This window comes from Pimephales promelas, chromosome 23, assembly GCF_988280905.1.
Source record: "Pimephales promelas chromosome 23, fPimPro1.hap1.1, whole genome shotgun sequence".
Lineage (NCBI taxonomy): Eukaryota > Metazoa > Chordata > Actinopteri > Cypriniformes > Leuciscidae > Pimephales > Pimephales promelas.
The window spans coordinates 23,045,814-23,068,144 of NC_142791.1; the positions used below are offsets into that span (position 1 = coordinate 23,045,814).

At 37.3% G+C, this 22,331-nt stretch overlaps 1 protein-coding gene across 4 annotated transcripts in view; it reads right to left on the reverse strand.

The window, feature by feature from the left end:
- Positions 1-22,331, reverse strand: part of mctp1b (multiple C2 domains, transmembrane 1b) — a 44,010-nt gene that overhangs the window by 4,420 nt on the left and 17,259 nt on the right. For 3 of the 4 annotated variants that reach the window (XM_039677669.2, XM_039677668.2, XM_039677671.2), the window contains exons 6-16: positions 17,285-17,464; positions 16,948-17,078; positions 16,634-16,820; positions 13,455-13,548; positions 12,600-12,702; positions 9,599-9,701; positions 9,165-9,266; positions 8,944-9,018; positions 6,127-6,246; positions 4,146-4,265; positions 1,337-1,393 (exon numbers count right to left, since the gene is read on the reverse strand). In XM_039677669.2, coding sequence (XP_039533603.2) covers positions 1,337-1,393; positions 4,146-4,265; positions 6,127-6,246; positions 8,944-9,018; positions 9,165-9,266; positions 9,599-9,701; positions 12,600-12,702; positions 13,455-13,548; positions 16,634-16,820; positions 16,948-17,078; positions 17,285-17,464 — 1,272 coding nt within the window. Of the gene's footprint in view, positions 1-1,336; positions 1,394-4,145; positions 4,266-6,126; positions 6,247-8,943; positions 9,019-9,164; positions 9,267-9,598; positions 9,702-12,599; positions 12,703-13,454; positions 13,549-16,633; positions 16,821-16,947; positions 17,079-17,284; positions 17,465-20,554; positions 20,594-22,331 lie in introns of all 4 variants that reach the window. The other variant, XM_089126134.1, reaches the window with a different exon arrangement.

A 22,331-nucleotide genomic window follows, 5' to 3' on the forward strand; every position in this document is an offset into this window, starting at 1 on the left:
ATGTTGCCCTTGTACACAAACGCATACGCAATAATGACAGCATTTATTCTGAGCCCCAGGCCTCACCTGCGACGGGCTGGTTGTAAAATCAATGGGACGGGCTGCAAGATGTGTTATTCTTTCTCCGACAACTTACAGAGTCGGAGTTCAACAAATCAATTGTCCCCATAAATTAACAGGAACAATTTCTGAAAGCTTGGAGAGTGATACTAACCCTGCGTATTTTCATGACCAGCCGGCGGTAAGCTAAGTGCAAACATATGTCCGGGCTTAGCCCGGGCCTATGAGGGGTCCTTATGAATGGAAAACAGGTGTCTAGGTCATTTGTGCCAAAATACCCAAGCTAGCTCCCTGGGTCAAAGGTCAGGCCGCTAATGGCTGCCTTGTGGCGCACAAAGGGTTATGGGAACGCGAAGGATAGCTGGACTTAAACATCTGGGATATGTTGAGTATATTTGGCAACACAAGCCTCAGGTGCAATTAAACTAAAGCACTGACACATATATTAAACTGAGTGTCCGTGCGCCAACCTTTACCCGTCCCATCGAGCTTCAGCTAACCCACAAGACCATAAACGATAGTGCTATTCTAGAGAAACAAGGCTAGATTTCCTTCGGCCAAGAGAGATCCTCAGCAAGGGGAAAAAAGCATATTAAAGTAGTAGTTAACTTTTAAAAAAAGCTTTTGCTGATAATTTACTCACCCCTATGTCATCCAAGATGTCCATGTCTTTCTTTCTTCAGTTGAAAAGAAATTAAGGTTTTTGATAAAAACAATCCAGGATTTTTCTCCATATAATGGACTTCAATGGGAACCAAACGGTTCAAGGTCCAAAAGAAACTTTCAGTGCAAACTGTTCAAAAGGCTTTAAACGATTCCAGACGATGAATAAGAGTCTTATCAAGCGAAACGATCGCTCATTTAATAAATTAATAACAAAGTTTAAGTTTTATAAGCTCAAATGGTCGCCTTGCTCTGTTCTGTGATGTGCGATCGTCACTCTCCTGTTCGAACTCGTTCATCAAAATGAACAAATCTTTTTTCGAGTCATTTGGTTCATTCAATGAACGAGATGACTCAAAAAAAGATTTTTTCATTTTTAAGCTGCAGTGAAACGCTCATTTGGACCTTGAACCGTTTGGTTCCCATTGAAGTGCATTATATGGAGAAAATCCTGGAATGTTTTCATCAAAAACCTTAATTTCTTTTCGACTGAAGAAAGAATGACATGGACATCTTGCATGACTTGGGGGTGAGTAAATTATCAGCAAAAGTTCTTTTAAAATGAACTACTCCTTTAATGAGTTAATCAGGAAATTATGAAATGTATGGTTACCTTGTCATCTTTGTCGTATTCTTCATCCACATCCTCAAGAAGGTCCTCCATCGCTTGCTATGAAGCCACAATAAGAAAAATCACAAATGCGATCTCTTTGAAATCTCAGTTGTTTCTGCTAGTAAAGAAAAAATGAGTTTAACTCTTTCTTCGCCATTGAAAGAAATTTCCGGCTTTTCGCGTTTTCACTGTTATACAATTGGGGGCGCTATAACATCCTCTGAATCTGTGGGTACTAGGGGTGGAACGGTACATTTATTCGTTTTGAACCGAAACGGTACGGGCGTCACAGTTCAGTGCACAAATTTACACGGAGAATACACGATATAAAAATAAATAAAACACGCATGCAAATTAATTATTGTTATGCGGAACTACTGTTAGATACGCGGTTTCTTTAGGGTCACATAATCTATACCATCGGCTAGCTCTGAACCGTCTTTGCTCTGAACATGCGATCACTTCAAACGTTGGCTTTATATGCGCAAAATAGTCAAATCAAATCAAATTGATCAAATCTTTTTTTTGAGTCATTTCGTTCGTTGAATGAACCAAATGACTCGAAAAAAGATTAGTTCATTTTGATAAATGAGTCCGAAAAGGAGAGTCATGAACGCGCATCACAGAACAGAGCAAGGCGACCATTTGTGCTTATAAAACTTTTTTATTTATTTTTTAAATGGCCGATCGTTTCGCTGGATAAGACCCTTATTCATCGTCTGGTTTCATTTAAAGCCCTTTGAAGCTGCACTGAAACTGTCTTTTGGACCTTGAACCGTTTGGTATTGTTTTATACAGAAATAAATTAGTTATAATTCAGATAAGAATAATGTTACATTGTTAATTAATAATGTTAATTAAAAATATATTGATCTGAAATATAGAAAAATAATTTTAAATTAATTCAAGTACAATTACCAAACATATCGCAAGGTCTTTGTGTTTTTATTCATTTAATTAATAAACTAATTATATAAAACTATTGTCAGTGCACTACAAATAAACTGGTTCTATGCCTTTATTAATAAAACTTATTTAAAAAATACAATGCCTTCTGTATTTTTGTTTTGCTTTTCCCTCCATTGTACCGAAATCGTACCGAACCGTGAAGTCTGAACCGAGGTATGAACCGAACCGTGTCCGTGACTTCTGTGTACCGTTCCACCCCTAGTGAGTACTGACTGAAACGATAGATGTCAGCAGCAATATCATATGCAAACAGATTCATATGTAAAATAATGTGGCTTTTTTTATAAAACGTACCCACATTCAAGTGTTGATAAAAAAAGAATGCATGAAGCTAGGATAAAACGGGGGTGTGTTTTAAGCAGTCTCTCTATTGCATGTTCATATATTCATACAACAAAATATTCTGTGGGCCATGAAACCTTTGTGAAAAATGATCAAAAATGCTGGTGACTGGTGAGAAAAGAGTTCAAATGGAGAGCGAATATATTTTGGATTTTCAGACGAGATCTCAAACTGCGCTCCGATTTGCCAAGATACCAAAAGTTTGCAAAAGTCGATATAAATTTGAATCACAATTCATAAAAGTGAGATCCTGATGTTAACTCAAACATCTCTCGTCAAATTCTTTCAAGGCATGCATTTACACTATTTGATAAGGATAAAAAACACGAAAATAATAGCATTTAAAATAGTTTTTCATCTTAATTTTATCAGTTACTGTAGCAAAATAGTCTTTTAAAATGACTTTTCCAGGCCTGTAAATCACAATTTTACCATCTCATACTCAGTGTCAACAACCGTCTCATTTGTATTTGTCCATAAGCAATTTTAACTTCGACTTCTGATACGAAGTTGATATCTAAATGAAACATAAATGAAGTCTTCCTTATGTCTCCAGAGCAATGAAAGATCAACCTCTGAGCAATAACACTTCCCGCTGGCGAGTTTAGATTGTCATTTAAACACTCACGTTGCATCACATGCAGGCTGATAGCATTTTAATGGCAACTGTTCCGCCATTTATTAGCCGTTAGCCCACATACGAAAACACATGAGCATACGACTCACATTTGTGACAGACTGTATATTTCTGTCAATCTCCTTCTGAAAGTGAAAACGATTCTCTCTTGTGTGTCTGTCAGCTGTCCGTCAGCTGAAATCCAGCTCACAAAAATTTTATTTTATTTTTTTCATTTTTATTCATGCTGGCCAATATGATAATTCCATATTTTAATTTGTAAAGAAGTGGAAAATTATTATTTTATTGTTTTGAGATTCATCTGATGCATATCGCTACTGACTCTTTGACCGGATACTCCTGAATAAAAATGTAATTAAAATTTTGATGGCTTAATTGGGAAGTGAACACCCTCTCGAGAAATGGCGCTCATTGAAAGTCATCAGCACTCATTCCACGCCATCTGAACAACTAAAATTGAATCAATTTTCAGGGAGTTTTGCCCACACCCTTAGTGCGATTGGCAACATTTCACGATGGCATGAAATTAGTTTGACACAATTTAATTGGAAAATGAGATAAGTAAATACACTAGGTAAGTGGACTGGCACGTTTAAAAGCTCGTATATTTGTGCTACTTTTAATTACCTGAAGTAATTGGAATAAAAACATTCAATTCCGGCTGTGCACACATCTTAACAAAATAAACATAGCTGTTTATTGACCTGGAATAGTCGATGGCTGGTTCAAATAATCAAAGCTAGTTTGGGTTCGGGGAGACGTTTCAATTTCCTGTGGCGGCCTACAACGACCATGTGCTTAAAATGAGCTCGAGATAAATGTCACAAATTTAGCAATCATTAGACTCATAAAAGCACTCACCACACTTCCCTCGCGCGGCTCCGTCCCGGAGGTCAGCCGGAAGTAATTCCAGGTCAGCAACAGAAGCAAGGACAACGGGACCATGTAGATCTCGAAATTCCAAACCACCACCACAAAGATCTAAACAATCAGGACAACGCCACGTTTAAGACTATTACTTTATGGACTAACAGAAGTTTCGCAATTCCATTTTCCACCAAGTAAATAATAATATATAACTTACTACATTAAATATATAATCAAATTTTTTATAACATTAATACACTTAAATTTCAGTTAATAAAGCAATAAACCATGAGACAGTTCAATATAGGTATTACACGTAATACATACTCAATATCCAATAAATAATAACATTATTATTATTTATTATACAATATATTAATATAGTTATATAGTAATACAGTTGTCATCCTTAATGTGTAAGTTTATGATTGCCAAGCTATGTGACAACCTGGTGATATATAATTTTTTTTTTTAAAGAATATTATACTTTTATTCATGCATTGAATTGATCAAAAGTGATTTTAATTTTTCACAAAATATTTCTATATATAAAAAAAGCTGTTTTGAACTTTCTATTCTTTAAAGAAATAATGAGTAACGCCATGACAGGAAATGCATTACATTTTACAATACTTTAAAATAGAAAATTGGGTTTTTAAATTATAATAATATTTCACAATATTATACATATATACACACACTGTATATAGTACTGAAAAATATGTATTGTATAACTAGTTCACCCCAAAAATTTAAATTAATTTACTCACCCACATGATGTTTCAAACCTGTATGAGTTTCTTTCTTCTGCTGAACACAAAAGTTATTTTTTGTTTTAAATATTTTGTTATTAAATATTTGGTCCCACTTTATATTAAGTGGCTTTAGGTGTACAATGTACTTATTGTGTTCAGGTTGTATTGTAAAACACTTTTGCTGCTGTCGAGGTGTGATACGGGTAAGGTTAGGGACAGGTGTGTGTCCTATGGGTCGGTTTAAGGCTGGTTTAAGGGGCAACAGTGTAATTACAAATTACATAATTACATAAATTAATTACAGCTGTAATTACATGCAGGTATTTTCAAAATATAAGTACAATGTAAAAACATGTATGTACACAATAAGTCCATTGTATCAAATTATTAATTTCAATGTAAGTAAAGTGGGACCGTCAATGGGGTCCATCAACTATTTGGTTACCAACATTCTTCAAAATATCTATAAGAAAGAAACTCATACAGGTTAAAAACAACTTGAGGATGAGTCAATGATAACAGAATTAAAATTTTTGGGAGAACCATATAAACTGTAAACCAGATCTTTTTAAAGTGGAAGGTCAAATCTCGGTCAGCTAATTTTCAAGAACAGGTACAGATGAAAATAGCAATGTGAATCTATTGTTGGAGAGACTGAGAGTGTACAGCGCCTCCTCCAGGTACAGGAGGGAGTGTGTGAATGCGAGGGAACCGTGTGAAGGGCTCTCGAGGTGTTCAGAGACGGGCAGGCGGGGGTGCGGGGTGAGGTCGGGCACGAGGTCACAGCGGGACGTCGTCTAAGAGATCACATCTACTCGATTTAGCTCAAGGGTTCTTCAGTGCTGAGCTATGAGCACACTTCACACACCACAGCTCTTCAACACACGAGTCACCAAACAACCACACTATCTATCTATCTATCTATCTATCTATCTATCTATCTATCTATCTATCTATCTATCTATCTATCTATCTATCTATCTATCTATCTATCTATCTATCTATCTATCTATCTATCTATCTATCTATCTATCTATCTATCTATCTATCTATCTACAGGTATCTATCTATTTATCTATCTATCTAAAGTGAGTCTGAGTTTCTTTGAGTGGAATGTATCGTATCAATATTGTGTAAGTGGGTGTAACAGTAGTGTATGGTGTAAGTCTTTGGTTGGCTGTTTGTTTGTGTGTATTTAGAAGTAGAGTTTTGCCACCTACCAAGAAAGCACATAAACTCCTGCGGGGCGACTCCCATTGAAAACAGCTGTTGATGTAGGAGCCCACATTAATGAGGAAGAGGATGCAGCGCTTCACTCGGTTAAAATTCTGCTGCAGCAGCTGACATGAGGAAATATGAGAAAGAAATTCATCCAAAACACGTTCTGTTAGATATAAACCACAAAACACTCTTTTCTAACAATAATGATCTATTTATACACATACACGTATATATATATATATGCAGTATTCTGTACATTTAATATTAATAGAATTGTATGACATTGAAACAAAAAAAATATATATATTTATGTTCCTTCAGGATATAATCATAAAATATATTTATATATTTCACAATAGTTTTAGGCTTTGAGGATACTCCTGAATGCCATGGAAATATTTTATATAATTTACCTGTATTTTCAGAATCATAATAATTCTATTGTATTTTGTATTCCAACAAAACATTAAAACAATACACACTACCCCACAAAAGTTTGTGGTTGGCAAGTCTCTTATGCTGCATTTATTTGATCAAAAAAATACAGTAAAACTCTAATATTGTGAGACATTTTTACAATTCTGTTTTCTATTTGAATATATTTTCAAAATTAATTTATTCATGTGATCAAAGCTGAATTTTCAGCATCATTACTCCAGTCTTCAGTGTCGCATGATCCTTCAGAAATCATTCTAATGATGCGGATTTGCTGCTCAAGAAACATTTATTATTATTATGAATGTTGAAAACAGATGTGCAGCTTAATATACGTGTATATATATATATGACTTTTTTTATATTATACAACTTTTTACAGAATAAACATTAAAAATGAGTTTTTAGTTACTTTATTAATAAGTATTTAAGATATTAAAGATAAAAGATTATTAAAGATTATTATCTCTTCCATCAATGGCCGAACTAAAGAAAATCAAACGACTGTTCTGGGAAGCATGATTAACACAAACCACTCCACAAAACTTGAGCATATAAAAAAAAAAAAAACGAGGCAAATGTAATCATCTCCATAAGTGATGGTGTGACTGACAGCTGGGGTTAGATATACGGGTTGAATCCACGGTTGAACTCTTCACTGAGACGGGCATAAAGGACTGAAGAATCGGTCTGTTCTGCTCAATGCGCAGCTTTGTGACAGCGTCTGATTCAGCCCAGCCCCTCCAATTCAGCGCTTTTGTCACGCAGGCACATTGAGAGAGAGGACAATGAGCAGGCCCAGCCGTAGAGCCGCAGCCGGGCCCTCTGGGGTGGCCCCTCTCCTCTCATGAGGGCCGGCTTGACATTTCTATTCAACACCTAGAGCGGCAGGGCAAGGGGGAAAACGCTGCGATTCAGCACTTGCGCCCCCTGTCCCAAACACGTCGGCCTATTGTGTGGCGGGCATGGGACCGCCGGCCCTCGTTGGGGTGATTTTGATTTGATTGCCGCCGTCGGATTAAAGGGACAGTTCACCTAAAAAATATTGTTTTATTATTTACTCGTCTCGCTCCTAATGTGGTTTCGTACCCATATGCTCTTATTTTATCTATAGGAGACAAATGTAGAGGTTTCTAACACACACACACACACACACACACACACACACACACACACACACACACACACACACACACACACACACACACATCCTATAGACGTGATGGTTTTTACACTGTACAAACTGTATCTTCTATCCGCTTACACTAACCCTACAGCTAAACCTACCCGTCACACAAAAATTTCGGCTTTAATTACTTTATTTTTATACCAGTTTTACAAAGGACGCCCTAAAGGGAGGTTTTTGGAGATTTTGTCAGGTTTTGGTTATTTCTGGGTACAAATATGTCCTCAAAATATAGTTATGTAGACTCACACACGAACAAAGTTATCACTAAAGCACCATAAAAGTCTTCCAAAGCAGGTTTATTATAGTTAACTAAAATAAAATATAAAACATTTGTATTACTTTATATAAAGTAAATTATAATTGAAGGTAAATGAAAAATAATTTCAGCTAGTTGCTAAGGAAACATTTCAAATTTCCATAGTTTTACTTGACGTACTAAAAAAACTAAAACTGAAATAAAAAATGTATGAAAACTATAATAAATAATAAAATGATAAATATAAAAAATGATCAAATTATTAAACCTTTAACTCAAATGAAAATAGTATGTACTAGGGCTGTCAAACGATTAATCGCATCCAAAATAAAAGTTTGTGTTTAGTATATGTGGGTGCACTGTGTATAATTATTTTATATATATAAATACACACACAAGCATGTATATATTTAAGAAATATTTTCATGTATATAGATTTATATATTATTTATATTATATATAAATATAAATATTTTATACACAAATAATATTTTTTCTTAAATATACATGCATGTGTGTGTATTTCTAAATACAAAATAATTACACACAGTGCACCCACATATATTTATGCAAAAACAAACTTTTATTTTGGATGCGATTAATCAGCCCTAATATATATACATATATATAGTGAGAAAAATAATACTAGCCCACATTCTTATACATGCCATTTTGGTGTCGCCATTTTTTAATACATCACAAGAGTCATCTGAACTGCTTTTTGTGGTTTCTTGTCCGTTTTGGAGCACTTTAAAGTGTCTTTGTATTGAAAAAGCCATTTAGTGATTCATCCAAAATGGTCCTTTTGTCTTTTACCGAATTAAACTCCACGATGTGGGTTTGAAACGACACCAAGGGGACTAAATAATGACAGAGGTGCCATTATTTTGTGTGAGCTATTCCTTTTGAAGAATAGTTATATTGTTGTCATATTACCTGTTTAGAGACTTTGGCCTCTTCTTCGATGTACTTCTGTTCTGGTGGAACGAACGTCCGCAAACTGGCTTTCACCTTGAAGCGAAACGAAGCACGTCTGATTTGTTTTAATTAGTGCCGGAGTTCTCTATGCATCAATAACGATTGCATATTCGACAGTGTGAAAGAAAGAAAAAAACACACAGCAGAAACAAAAGACACAACATCCAGCGCACACTTACGGCGTTGAAGATGACGTCTGCTTCGAGGAAGATGACCCCCTTTGTTGGCCCTGTCAGCTCCTTGTTTTTTAAGACGTAGGCCTTCTGTTCGCTGTTGCGGATCTGTGTGAAGAAGACGTGACAGCCTGCTGTCTGGCAGAGCCCCAGCGGACCCCCCTCCTCGACTGACCCCTGATCTCCCAGCGGCAGCATCAAACAGCCAGCCGCACATCCCCCCCCTCCCCTCCCTCCTCCTTCCAGCACTTCCAACTCTGACAAGTACCTGCTCATTACCAGCATCCCTCTGTCATCGAGACATTACCCAGGCACCGGGAGACACAGCTGTGTGTGCTTTTAAAGACGCGCCACCATCAATCTCGAGGCTGTTTGTTTCAAACGCGACTTTAAAAACACACGTGGATCTACAGTAAGGAGCTTGAATGGGGCGAACTTACGTTTAATAACGGGATGGCCACTTTACCCAGGAAATCTGCACTGCGATCTCTGTCCTCGTCGTACACCGTGATCTCCAGCACCGAGTGAATGTCTTTTACATTGCTGTGGGGTTAAAGAGAGAGAGTTTTTTTTTTAATCAAACACCAAACAAAATTACATCGAAATATTTCTATTTAAAGGGTTAGTTCACCAAAAAAATGTAAATTCTGTCATTAAAGGAGTAGTTCACTTTTGCTGATAATTTACTCACCCCCATGTCATCCAAGATGTCCAAAAGAAATGAAGGTTTTTGATGAAAACATTCCAGGATTTTTCTCCATATAATGGACTTCAATGGGAACCAAATGGTTCAAGGTCCAAATGACAGTTTCAGTGCAGCTTCAAAGGGCTTTAAACGATTCCAGACGATGAATAAGGATCTTATCAAGCGTAACGATCGTTTTTTTAAAACAATAAATAACAAAGTTTAAGTTTTATAAGCTCTGTTCTGTGATGCGCGTTCGTGACTCTCCTGGTTTATCAAAGTGAACAAATCTTTTCCCAAGTCAACACGTTCATTTTGTTCGTTGAATGAACCAAATGACACCAAAAAAGATTTGTTCATTTTGAATTTTGAAGTTTGAACAGTGAGTTTTTTTTTCACAGAATCACAGAACAGAGCAAGGTGACGTATTTGAGCTTATAAATCTTAAACTTTGTTATTATTATTTTTAAATGAGCGATCGATTCCTTTGATGAGGACCTTATTCATCGTCTGGAATCGCTTAAAGCCCTTTGATCAGTTTGCAGTTTGCACTGAAACTGTCTTTTGGACCTTTGAAGCGTTTGGTTCCCATTGAAGTCCATTATATGGAGAAAATCCTGGAATGTTTTCATCAAAAATCTTAATTTCTTTTCGACTGAAGAAAGAAAGACATGGACATCTTGGATGACATGGGGGTGAGTAAATTTTCAGCAAAATTTTTTTTAAAGTAAACTACTCCTTTAATTACTCAACCTTTCGATCTTTTTGATGGAATCTTTGTGCTTTGTTCCTCCATTGACGGCTACGCATCTACCACTTTGATGCTTCAAAAAGTTCATAAAGACATCGTAAAACTAGTCCATATGAATTGAGTGGTTTATCAATTTTCTGAAGATACTCGATCGCTTTATATGATGAACAGATTGAATTTCGTGCTGTGTAACGAGAATGAACAACATTGGTTCTCGCACGTCAAGCGAACAAGCTTGAGCTTCTGTTTATATATGATATAAACTCAATCTCTAAATTCAATCTGTTCGTCATATAAAGCGATCGAGTCTCTTCAGAAAATTTGGACTAAACCACTCAATTCATATGAATTAGTTTAACGTTTAACTTTTTGAAGCGTCAAAGTAGTACACACTTTACAATAAGGTTCTTTAGTTAACATTAGTTAACTACATTAGTTATCATAAACTAATTATACAGCATTTATTAATCTTTATTCATGTTAATTTCAACATTTATTAATATTTTATTCAAATCTTGTTAACATTAGTTAATGCACTGTGAAATAACATGAACAAACAATGAGTAGCTTTATTTTTATTAACTAACATGAACAAATACAGCAACAAATGTGTGGCTCATTCATGTTAGTTAACACCTTAACTAATGTTTTCTAATGAAACCTTATTGTAAAGTGTCACCGAAATCTCTCAGATTTCATCAAAAAGATTTTCATTTGCGTACTGAAGACGAACGAAAGTCTTACAGTTTTAGAATGACATGAGGGAGAGTAATTAATGACTGAGTTTTCATTTTTTGCTATCCCTTTAACATATTCCTGCATGAACCTAGATAAAATGTTTATTATTAAAGCAGTTTGTTTTGATCATTTTGTGAAAATTATTAAAAATACTGGCTGGAAACTTAAAAAAAAAACACTGGCGGGGAAAGAGTCAGTATTGACTGTGATATTGCTTTAAATTTATAGTCAACATGAAACACATACAACGCATTCAAATGGCATAATTTGACATTTCTGAGGGAAAGTGTTTGTAATTATTCAGGGCGGTACTTGACTTAAGGATTTGATTGGATGATGAATAATATCTTGCATCATGAGGCTGTGTAAAAAAAATAACTTTATTAAGTGATCGACTTTCAACTGGTTTTTAAAAGGCGGTCAATAAAATAGTCAATAATAAAATGTAGACTTTAATTAAATAATCAATCTTTTCTCAGTATACAGACTTTTTTTTGTTACAGCATTGTATTGATTCCTCCATTCCAGTTCATTGTTACAGCATTTTTATTTATGTGTAATATAATTTCCTAAAGTTTGATTGATAGATAAACTAGAAGAATTAATTTACGACACATACAAAAGTGACTCAATCTGTGCAACAAGGATTATGACATGACATAATGTTGTGTGTATCATGTTGAGAGGTAATTGGTAATTGAATCATTAAAACCAAGTCATACCAATGGGCCAAAATATCAACAATCACGAATCATGATGATGTCTATTGCACCATTCATATTTTCAGCAGAAAAGGTAAACATTTGCTAACACTTTATTTCTATAGTCCACTTTAGAGTATATTTGCAGCTACATGTAAACTTCTACTAAGTAGTAATTCAACTAACCCTAACCTAATAGTCTACTAATGCCCTAATGAGAATTAGTTGACATGTAGTTGCGAAGTTACTTATAGATAGAAGTGGACCCATAGAGAATAAAGTGTAACCATAAGTATTTTTAATACCTGTGGTTGTTAAAGCTTTTTGAAAGTCATTGCATTTTCATAAAAGACAATGTAGCATTGCAACATTTTCATGTATTATTATGTGCACGTATTATATTACATTTTCATGTAATATATTCCACAATCAAGCCAAATTGCAGCTGATTGTTGCTTTTGTAAATGCGATCGACTGCATGTTTGAGTCCAGGTGTCAGAACAACTTCATCAGCTGTGAATATTTTAATTCGTCCTCTGTCGGAAGCGGATGCATAATGAACTCACAAGGTGAAGACTTTATTCCACTCGGGGTTCAGCGTCTTGTAGACCGTGTGTGTCTGCAGACGGTCATTACACAACTCTGCAATGCAGAACGGGTCGCTCTTTCCTGAAACACAATGTTGCATTCGAAAGGTTTTAGTTTCAAATTCCCAACTGAGATATGAATATGCATTATATGATGCATTATAAATATTGAACTCTGTAGGTATAATACATTTCTAGTATTTTTACTCTATTATAATTATGCATTTATTTAAAATAGCTTGAAATTGGTAGAGCCTCAATGCTATAATTAATAAACAGTCTAGCATTCAAAAGCTTTGGGTACTTAAAGTCAAAAGTGATATTTGTTTTATTTGAAATAGATTACTATTACTATCTAAGAATCCTGAAGAAAAAACGGACTGTTTTTAATATTGATAGTCATAATATTAGAATGATTTCTGAAGGATCATGTGACACTGAGTGAAGACTGGAGTAATGATGCTGAAAATTCAGCTTTGATCACAGGAATAAATTACATTTTTTGATATATTACAATAGAAAACAGTAATCTGAAGAAATGTGGCACTGAAAACAGACAGTGTGTGTGCGCAAAAGCTTCTTAAAAGCCTTTGTCCACCATGGTGTGGTATTAGAAGAACCGTGAAATCAGAACCCATGAGGTGTGGGCCGTTCCTGAGAGAACAGCAAACTTGAAGAACTAGATAAACTAAAAATGAAGAGAGAGACCGAGGTGTTGACCTCACTAAAACATTAAGAAAAATGCTTGGGAAAGAGTCTTATGGACCATCCAGTTTACAGTAGGAATGTAGGTTATTGAATCAAACGAATACAGGAAGTGACATGTGTTTTTACCTGTGACATCAGCAGCCATCAGCCCCTCGGCCCGCAGGATCTTTACCTGCACGATTCCTACATCCTTCAGCTTAAAGAAAGACCTCAGAGAACACTGAAAAAAGAACAAAAACGAAGTTCACAGCGAGCAGTAATACATCCATATGTTTCTGACAGCTCTATTTTGGCCCTAACTTTCTCTAATCCCCTGCCAGAGTCCGCGAGCAGTTTTGTGTCCGCGTCAAAGCCGCTCGGCCGTGGACGTCGAGACAAAACCATCGAGCCGCCACGCCAGATTATCTGGTGGCTCTCACGAATACATCTTCATTATGCAGCTGTTATGAAAGAAGGTCAGTCTGCCTTGGTGGCGAGTTTCTGTAAGCCGTTCACTGACCAGCCCTCCAGGGGACAGTGGCAGGACAAAGACAAACCGTGAATAGAGAGGACAGACAACTCTGAGAGGAGCGAGATGTCTCTCTCTCTGCCTTTGTTTCATCCGAGGTACTCCACCGTGGTCCAGTTGTGAAGGAGACGCAGTTAATCCAGTAGTGCACTGGAGTGTGGTCACATTACGCCCCCTTTTGGTCACAGAAGTGTACTACAGGGTGGAGCATTACCAGTTCATGAGGAAAACTTAAAGGGATAGTTCACTTTGAAATTAATTTTTGATATGTTTTAGCTTACCTCAAGGGCATCCAAGATGTAGGGGTCTTTGTTTCCATAATATTTTCAATTTTGATATTTTTAAGTCAAACCGTTCTTGTCTTGCGAAGAGCAGAGAAGTCCAAATTAAACATGATTTAATGTAAGAACGAAATGAGCGGTTTGTGTGAAAAAATGAACAGTATTTATATCATTTTTACCTCTTGTAATCACAGTCACGTTTAAGTGATCTGAGGGTGTGGGCGCTTCTATCTGCGCAAGCGCAACGGAAAGCCCCGGAAGTGATCTCTCGCGCGTGTACGTCACTCATTGTTTACGCAGAGATATCGGAAAATTTTACCTTTCACTGTGAAGATCTAAATATATTTAGATATACAGGAAATCACAATGGAAGACGATTTCGATATATCTAAATATGTTTAGATCTTCACGGTGTAAGGTAAAACTTCCGAAATCTCTGTGTAAACAATGAGATACGTACATGCGCAAGAGATCACTTCCGGCGCATGCGCAGACCGAAGCCCCGTGCCTTCAAATCAGTTGGACATGGCTGTTAACAAGAGGTTAAACGATATAAATACTGTTCGTTTTCTCACACAAACCGATCGTTTCGTGTCTTAGGCCATTAATGTGTACTTACATTTACGATCATGTTTAATTTGGACTTCTCTGTGCATAATCTTTGAGGTGGTGACCATAGACCTGCATTATATGACTGACAGACAAGAACGGTTTGACCTAAAAATGTCAAATTTGAAAATACTGTGGAAACAAAGACACCTACATCTTGGATGCCCTTGAGGTAAGATAAAACATATCAAAAATTAATTTAAAAGTGAACTATCCCTTTAAGCCCCTTTCACACAGCGCGTTCATCCCGGGAAATTGCCAGAACGCCTTCAGTGTGAACGCAAACACGACGCGGGATTGATACCGGCATCGATGCCGGGTTGGGGACCTAGTAACATTGCCGGAATCAGTCCCGGAACGCGCGCTGTGTGAACCAAAGCCAGGACCAATGGGTGTGTCATAGTGATGACGCATGTGCCATCGCGCAACTCTGTTGCTCTTAGACAAAAGTTTGTGTTCGTCATTAACAAAGAAAGGGCGAACAAATGTCTGCAAACTTGAACGAAGCAGAGACCAGGGGCCTTATGTATGAACACTGCGAACGTACAAACACACGGCGTACGCCAGTTTTCACGTTCACGGCCAGATGTTCCAACAGTGAAATTAACGTAAGAATGTGCGTTCCTCCAAATAAACTTCATGTCTGGCGTATGTACATTTGCCTTGATTTTTGTCCGTTGGCGACTCATAGAGGCAATAAAGTGAAGTGGCAAACATTACACTACGAATTGTTTTATCGCACCACCAGCTGTCAGATATTGCTTAATAATATGTTAAATAATGTATCAATTACAAATTATGTCACACGAGTCTTATTAAAATATTCTATTATGCAATTAAGTAAGAACATAAAGCATGTGCAAACCCGTCTAGCAATGGCAGCGTTGGCTTAACTAAAAAATAAACTTCATTAATTCGCTCAGTAAAGGTAAAAAAGAAAGTAATATTTTTATTCAGCAAGGACACATTGAATTTGTTTAAAAGTGCCAGGAAATGCATTTATAATGTTACAAAAGATTATAAGATTTTTATATGTGTTTGATTTTAAGTTTTTATTCATTAAAAAATCCTGAAAATGCTCATATATCACGGTTTCCATGAATATATGAAGCAGAAGCACAGCTGTTTCCAACACTGATAATAATCATTAATGTTTCTTGATCATCAAATCATCACATTAGAGTGATTTCTGAAGGATCATGTGACACTGAAGACGAGTAATGATGCTGAAAATTCAGCTTTGATCACAGGAATAAATTACACTTTCACATATATTCACATTTTCAGTGAAATTTCGTTTCCATGTCCTTGCAGGTGTCTTTTGCAAAATTGGACTAATTACCATATTTAAATTAATTTAATTGAGGGAGGAGACTGGGTGGGGCGTTGTGCTCGTGCATGTGCGCTCAATTTTTTACGTTAATTGGGATGTACAAAGAGAATATGCGCGGGATCCTTTGTTCGCAGACATTCATACATCAGTTTTTTTTTGTGCGTACGCACATTTACAGCTTTGTCCGTACGCAATGTTTTAGTATGAATTCAACGCAAGTCTTTGTACATGAGGCCCCAGGAGCTCCTCACTATCCGCGCTGAAGCTGAGATCGTTCACCAGCTTTGTGGAACGGTATGCACATGTACATGTTTTCGACGCGTACGTTACACTTCTCATCCTGACATCATGTGTCTTTCCGGGATCTTTACGGCCGGGTTGTGTGTGAACGCACTCACAGATCCCGGCAAATCACTGGCAGTGTGAATGAACCCGAAATCAAACAATCCCGGGTCACGTTATCCGTGTATTTTCCGCAATCTCTGTGTGAAAGGACTTTAGTCTCTCTCAGAGGAAACCGTTCTCAGCAACACTGTCAGTCAGAGACTGTCAGAAATGTAGACATCACACTTACAAATCTCTTCAGGACCTGCTGGCGTTCGTGTGGGTCGTCTAGTAGGTTGACGGACAGGTCAGAGATTGAGATGGCGACTGTGGCGGTGAGGGTCACCAGCAGCACCAGCGTCCCTTTATCCTCCTCCAGGTCAAGTTCCAGCTTATGCGTCTTCTCTCGGCTCAACTTTGACAGGTCCAGCTGACATCTAAAATGATTAAACACCATGCTCAACACATTTACTTCGTATTGGTCAAATGTTAGAGACTGCTGGCAACGGGATAATCATGACAACATGAAGAAAAGTAAATATGAGCGTTTGAAATCGAACTCACTGGCCGATGAAGTCATCTCTCATTCCAATGTCTTTGTCCCAAACTGAGATGTCCAGAACACCTCCCTCCTCGTCAAACAGATTCAAGTCAAACTGCTCCATCCACTGAGGGTTCAGGGTCTTGGGAATTGTCTGTTTGCACAGAAGATAAAAATAAGTTACTGAAAAATGAAATGCTGATACGTATAGTGAAGCGTTCTTCGTGTGACATTCAGGTTGTCATGATGATGGGCAGATGTGGTCAAAGTCTATCTTTGTGAAACCGGCCCTTAAAGAGAGAGCCCTCAGTGTCATGTTTTATTAAACTTGCCGTGTTGAAATGCTGCAGTCGTTCATACCTTACTCTTGTACTTCTGAGAGCCTAGTTTGAACTTGACGTAAGGGTCACTGAAGCCGTTCTGGTCCATAGGGATGAGGTTGCGGCCCTCTATTAGTCTGATGCTCACAATGCCCTTCCACAGCTGAGACTTTCCGTGCAGGTCCGACAGTCGGAGATACTGCTGCTGCAGCTGCTGTTGCTGCGGTTCACACACATATCGCAGGGCATTCAAGGGTTAATTCAGCCAAAAATGACAATTCTGTCATCATCTACTTGACGATGACCTTATGTTGCTCAAAACATGATTTTTCTTTTCTATTGGATACTAAATGAGATGTATAGATGTACATACAACAAAAGTGTGTGATGGTCGCAGCTGTAAAGCACCAAAATTTCAGCATCATGAGCAGTAGCGGTTCTAGGCACGGGCCAACCGGGCAGTCGCCCGGGGCGGCATTTTTTCATGTCACATGGGGGGCGGCACGAACAGTTAAAAAAAATCCTCTGTGCCGCGAAGTTTTTCTATTTTTTATCATTTCGATTCAATTATTGGCAATGGCGCCCTGCTTGCTGAGAAGGTGCCGTGCGCAGAAGCGATGTCAAGGGGATCTCCTGATTAGTTCACGTATCGCGTCTTTTGCGCGCTCGAGGTTGTTATTTCAAATCCTCTATGTTTCAAATAGGCGCACGGAGAGCGCACTCATTATGCGCTCACTGGAAGGGCGCTCATAAACTTTAGAGTATGGACGTGCACCCAAACACTTGGGTGTTTTTTCTCTTCTCCGTAAATAAATCTTTCAGCAGAGCTACAGCAAGCATTTTTCTGTGGTGGAAATACATTAACTACTAAAACATCTTTGTCGTTGTGGATAAAAGAAAAGATATACTGTGCATTATAAATGTCAGGAATGTATCTTTATTGACTCATTCTTTTTATAGAGATGATTTAAATGCTGAAATATTAAGTTTATCTTTTTATAAAACCTTTTTGTTAACCTTTTTTTAAGTTTAGTAGGTAAGATAAAAGACACTCCTTAAAAACAAATCTTTAATGTTATTAACTTGGTGAATTGATTTCACTGTGTATTAGGCTTTTTGAACAAGATTCTGTGTATGTGATCATTTTGGTCACTATATTATCTAATAATTGTCATAATGATCAACTAAAATCAACTTTAATTATGTGTTTTTACAGTAGCCTATAATATGCAATTTTTTTTTTATTTGGGGGGGGGAGGGGGGCGCTCGAAGGGGGTCTCGCCCTGGGTGTAATTCAAAGTAGAACCGCCACTGATCATGAGGGCAAGTACACTACCGTTCAAAAGTTTGGGCTCTGTATGATTGTTTTTTAAGTGATTGTTTCAAAAGTGAAAGTAAATACATTTACAAATGTATTCTATTTCAAATAAATGCTGTTCCTATTCAACACATAATCATATTCCACCATAATATGAAGCAGCACAACTATTTTTAACATTGATAATAAATGTTTCTTGAGCAGCAAATCATCATATTAAAATGATTTCTGAAGGATCATGTTACACTGAAGATTTATTTAGGAATAAATAACATTTATATATTATTATAATTTAAATTGAGTATTTTCTATTTGAATATACACTCACCAAAAGCATTACTAGGAACACCAGTTTAATTTCTCATTAATGCAATTATCTAATCAACCAATCACATGGCAGTTGCTTCAGTGCATTTAGGAGTGTGGTCCTGGTCAAGACAATCTCCTGAACTCCAAACTGAATGTCAGAATGGGAAAGAAAGGTGATTTAAGCAATTTTGAGTGTGGCATGGTTGTTGGTGCCAGACAGGCCGGTCTGAGTATTTCACAATCTGCCCAGTTACTGGGATTTTCACACACAACCATTTCTAGGGTTTACAAAGAATGGTGTGAAAAGGGAAAAATATCCAGTATGCGGCAGTCCTGTGGGCGAAAATGCCTTGTTGATGCTAGAGGTCAGAGGAGAATGGGCCGACTGATTCAAGCTGATAGAAGAGCAACTTTGACTGAAATAACCACTCGTTACAACCGAGGTATGCAGCAAAGCATTTGTGAAGCCACAACACGCACAACCTTGAGGCGGATGGGCTACAACAGCAGAAGACCCCACCGGGTACCACTCATCTCCACTACAAATAGGAAAAAGAGGCTACAATTTGCAAGAGCTCACCAAAATTGGACATTTGAAGACTGGAAAATGTTGCCTGGTCTGATGAGTCTCGATTTCTATTGAGACATTCAGATGGTAGAGTCAGAATTTGGTGTAAACAGAATGAGAACATGGATCCATCATGCCTTGTTACCACTGTGCAGGCTGGTGGTGGTGGTGTAATGGTGTGGGGGATGTTTTCTTGGCACACTTTAGGGCCCCTCAGTGGCAATTGGCTCAGTTTCTGACGATGTCAATCCCTTTATGGCCACCATACCCATCCTCTGATGGCTACGTCCAGCAGGATAATGCACCATGTCACAAAGCTCGACTCATTTCAAATTGGTTTCTTGAACATGACAATGAGTTCACTGTACTAAAATGGCCCCCACAGTCACCAGATCTCAACCCAATAGAGCATCTTTGGGATGTGGTGGAATGGGATCTCCGTGCCCTGGATGTGCATCCCACAAATCTCCATCAACTGCAAGATGCTATCCTATCAATATGGGTCAACATTTCTAAAGAATGCTTTTAGCACCTTGTTGAATCAATGCCACGTAGAATTAAGGCAGTTCTGAAGGCAAAAGGGGGTCAAACACAGTATTAGTATGGTGTTCCTAATAATCCTTGAGGTGAGTGTATTTTCAACTGTATTAATAAGTCTTGGTATGCATGAGAGTCTTCTTTCAAAAGCATTAAAGAAACCTTACCGATTCCAATCTTTAGAATGGTAGTGTACATGCCATATTGTTCGAGAACTATCCTTTAAGACAAAATGTTCACAATGGAGGAAATACTCAAAGTGTGGGATGGTTTTACACACACCATGAATGATTGGGTCACCAAAGCATGAAATGCAAATGTCTACAAAAAGGCATGGCCCATCACCCTGACAGATGCATGACTGCGGCATCTAATGGATCCTCTGACCAGACCGCTGCAATTCTGACTCGTATCTGATATTTAGGACTCTGTTCGGCATTGCACACAAACCAAATCCTCTTCGAACAGACCATCCATTTTGCATAAACGTCATTTCTAATAGAGCAGATACAGCATGTGGGATGGTTTACACAGCAGCCTGTCAGAGAATTTAGGGGCAAACACTCTTGCTTTTTTACCTTAATGCATCCCTTCCAGCTTTTCCTCAGTAGCATGGTCTACAAAAATAACAGAGCAGGTCATGTGTTACCGTAAACGCTGATTTCACGCAGTCGCCATTTTGAAATCAAAAGCGAGGCTCCACTGGGAAGAACCCCTTAAGTTACAGATAGACAACACTACCACAATAATTTTATGACTACAAAAATCATGTTATTTATAAATGAACTGCACTGTATATGGTCTAAACAAGTATAAAAAAAAGTATTCTTCCCACCAGAGCCATTTCAAAATGGCGGCTGCGTGAAATCAGCGTATAAACAGGAGAGCAGGATGGAGGTGGAGACGCTTTGATTGACACCATGCTATTTTGTACTGTATATCCGATCAAGACGCATCTTCTGGTCTTGCGCTCTGACCCTTATGATCGATGTCGCCCATCAGACTGTTGTTTGATCTGCTGGTGGAACACCATGTGAATTTCAATGCGTTCTCACCCAGTACAGAAGGTTTCTAATGTCTAATTTAAAGTCATTTCATGCATTATGCAGACAGCACAACATCTCTTCATCCCAGTACAGTATCTCTCAAAGAGCACATTTGGGTCATTTTGGACTTGCATACTACTTGAATAATTATGCAGACAGTGTGTACAGTATGCAGTTTTTTGGTACTGTATTCCTAATGCTTGTCTTGATCTTGCACGGTTCAGTGTGACTTTTACATAAAATGGATTAAAAATAGAAAATAACCATTTTCTACTGGATAACTGGATGATGCACAGAGAATTAAAAAGCAGCGTAGAATGTAGTACACTATTATTTCAAATGTACACAATGAATACTGTTTAGTATATAGACTACCATTCAAAAGTTAGGGTCAGTAAGATTTTTTATTGTTTTATTATATAAAATAAGTCTCTTATTCTCACCAAGCTGATTTTATTTGATCAAAAATACAGTACAAACTGTAATACTGTGAAATATTATTTCGATTGAAATAACAGCATCATTACTCCAGTCTTCAGTGTCACATGATCCTTCAGAAATCATTCTAATATGATGATTTCCTGCTCAAGAAACGTTTATTATAACGTTGAAAACAGTTGTGCTGCTTAATGATTTTGTGGGAACCATATTGAGAGTTCAAAAGAACAGCATTTATTTGAAATATAAATATTTTGTAACATTACAAATGTTGTTACTGTTATTGATTAATTGAATGCATCCTATATAAAAGTATACATAAAAGATGTACTAACCCCAAACCTTTGAATGGTAAGACAGAGTATACGTGTTTCCTAAAGCAAGACGACTAGATGTTAGGGCTGCTGGATTATGAAAAACAAATCATAATCATAATATAATATCATAATAATAATAATTATCGAACACAATTAAGAGTAGGCGATATGACCAAAGTCTAAAATGTTGTTGCTTGTAACAAAGCTATTAACAAGGCTTAAGGAACAGTCAAGTTTCGCAGCTTAATGGGCTTTTAATGAACACTTTTTAAAGGGCACCTATTATGCCCCTTTTTACAAGATGTAATATTGGTCTTGGGTGTCCCCAGAATGTATTTTTGAAGTTTGAGCTCAAAATACCCCACAGTTAATTTATTATAACCATTTGAAATTGTCATTTAAACGGGGCCTGTTTAAAAATGACCTGTTTTGGTGTATACAACCTTAAATGCAAATGAGCTGCATATCCCCGCCCTGCCTTTGGATGAGGGCGTAACTTGATACCTATGGCAGTCGGTCAGCAGAAGGGCTGAGAGAGTGAGAGACCTGCTGTT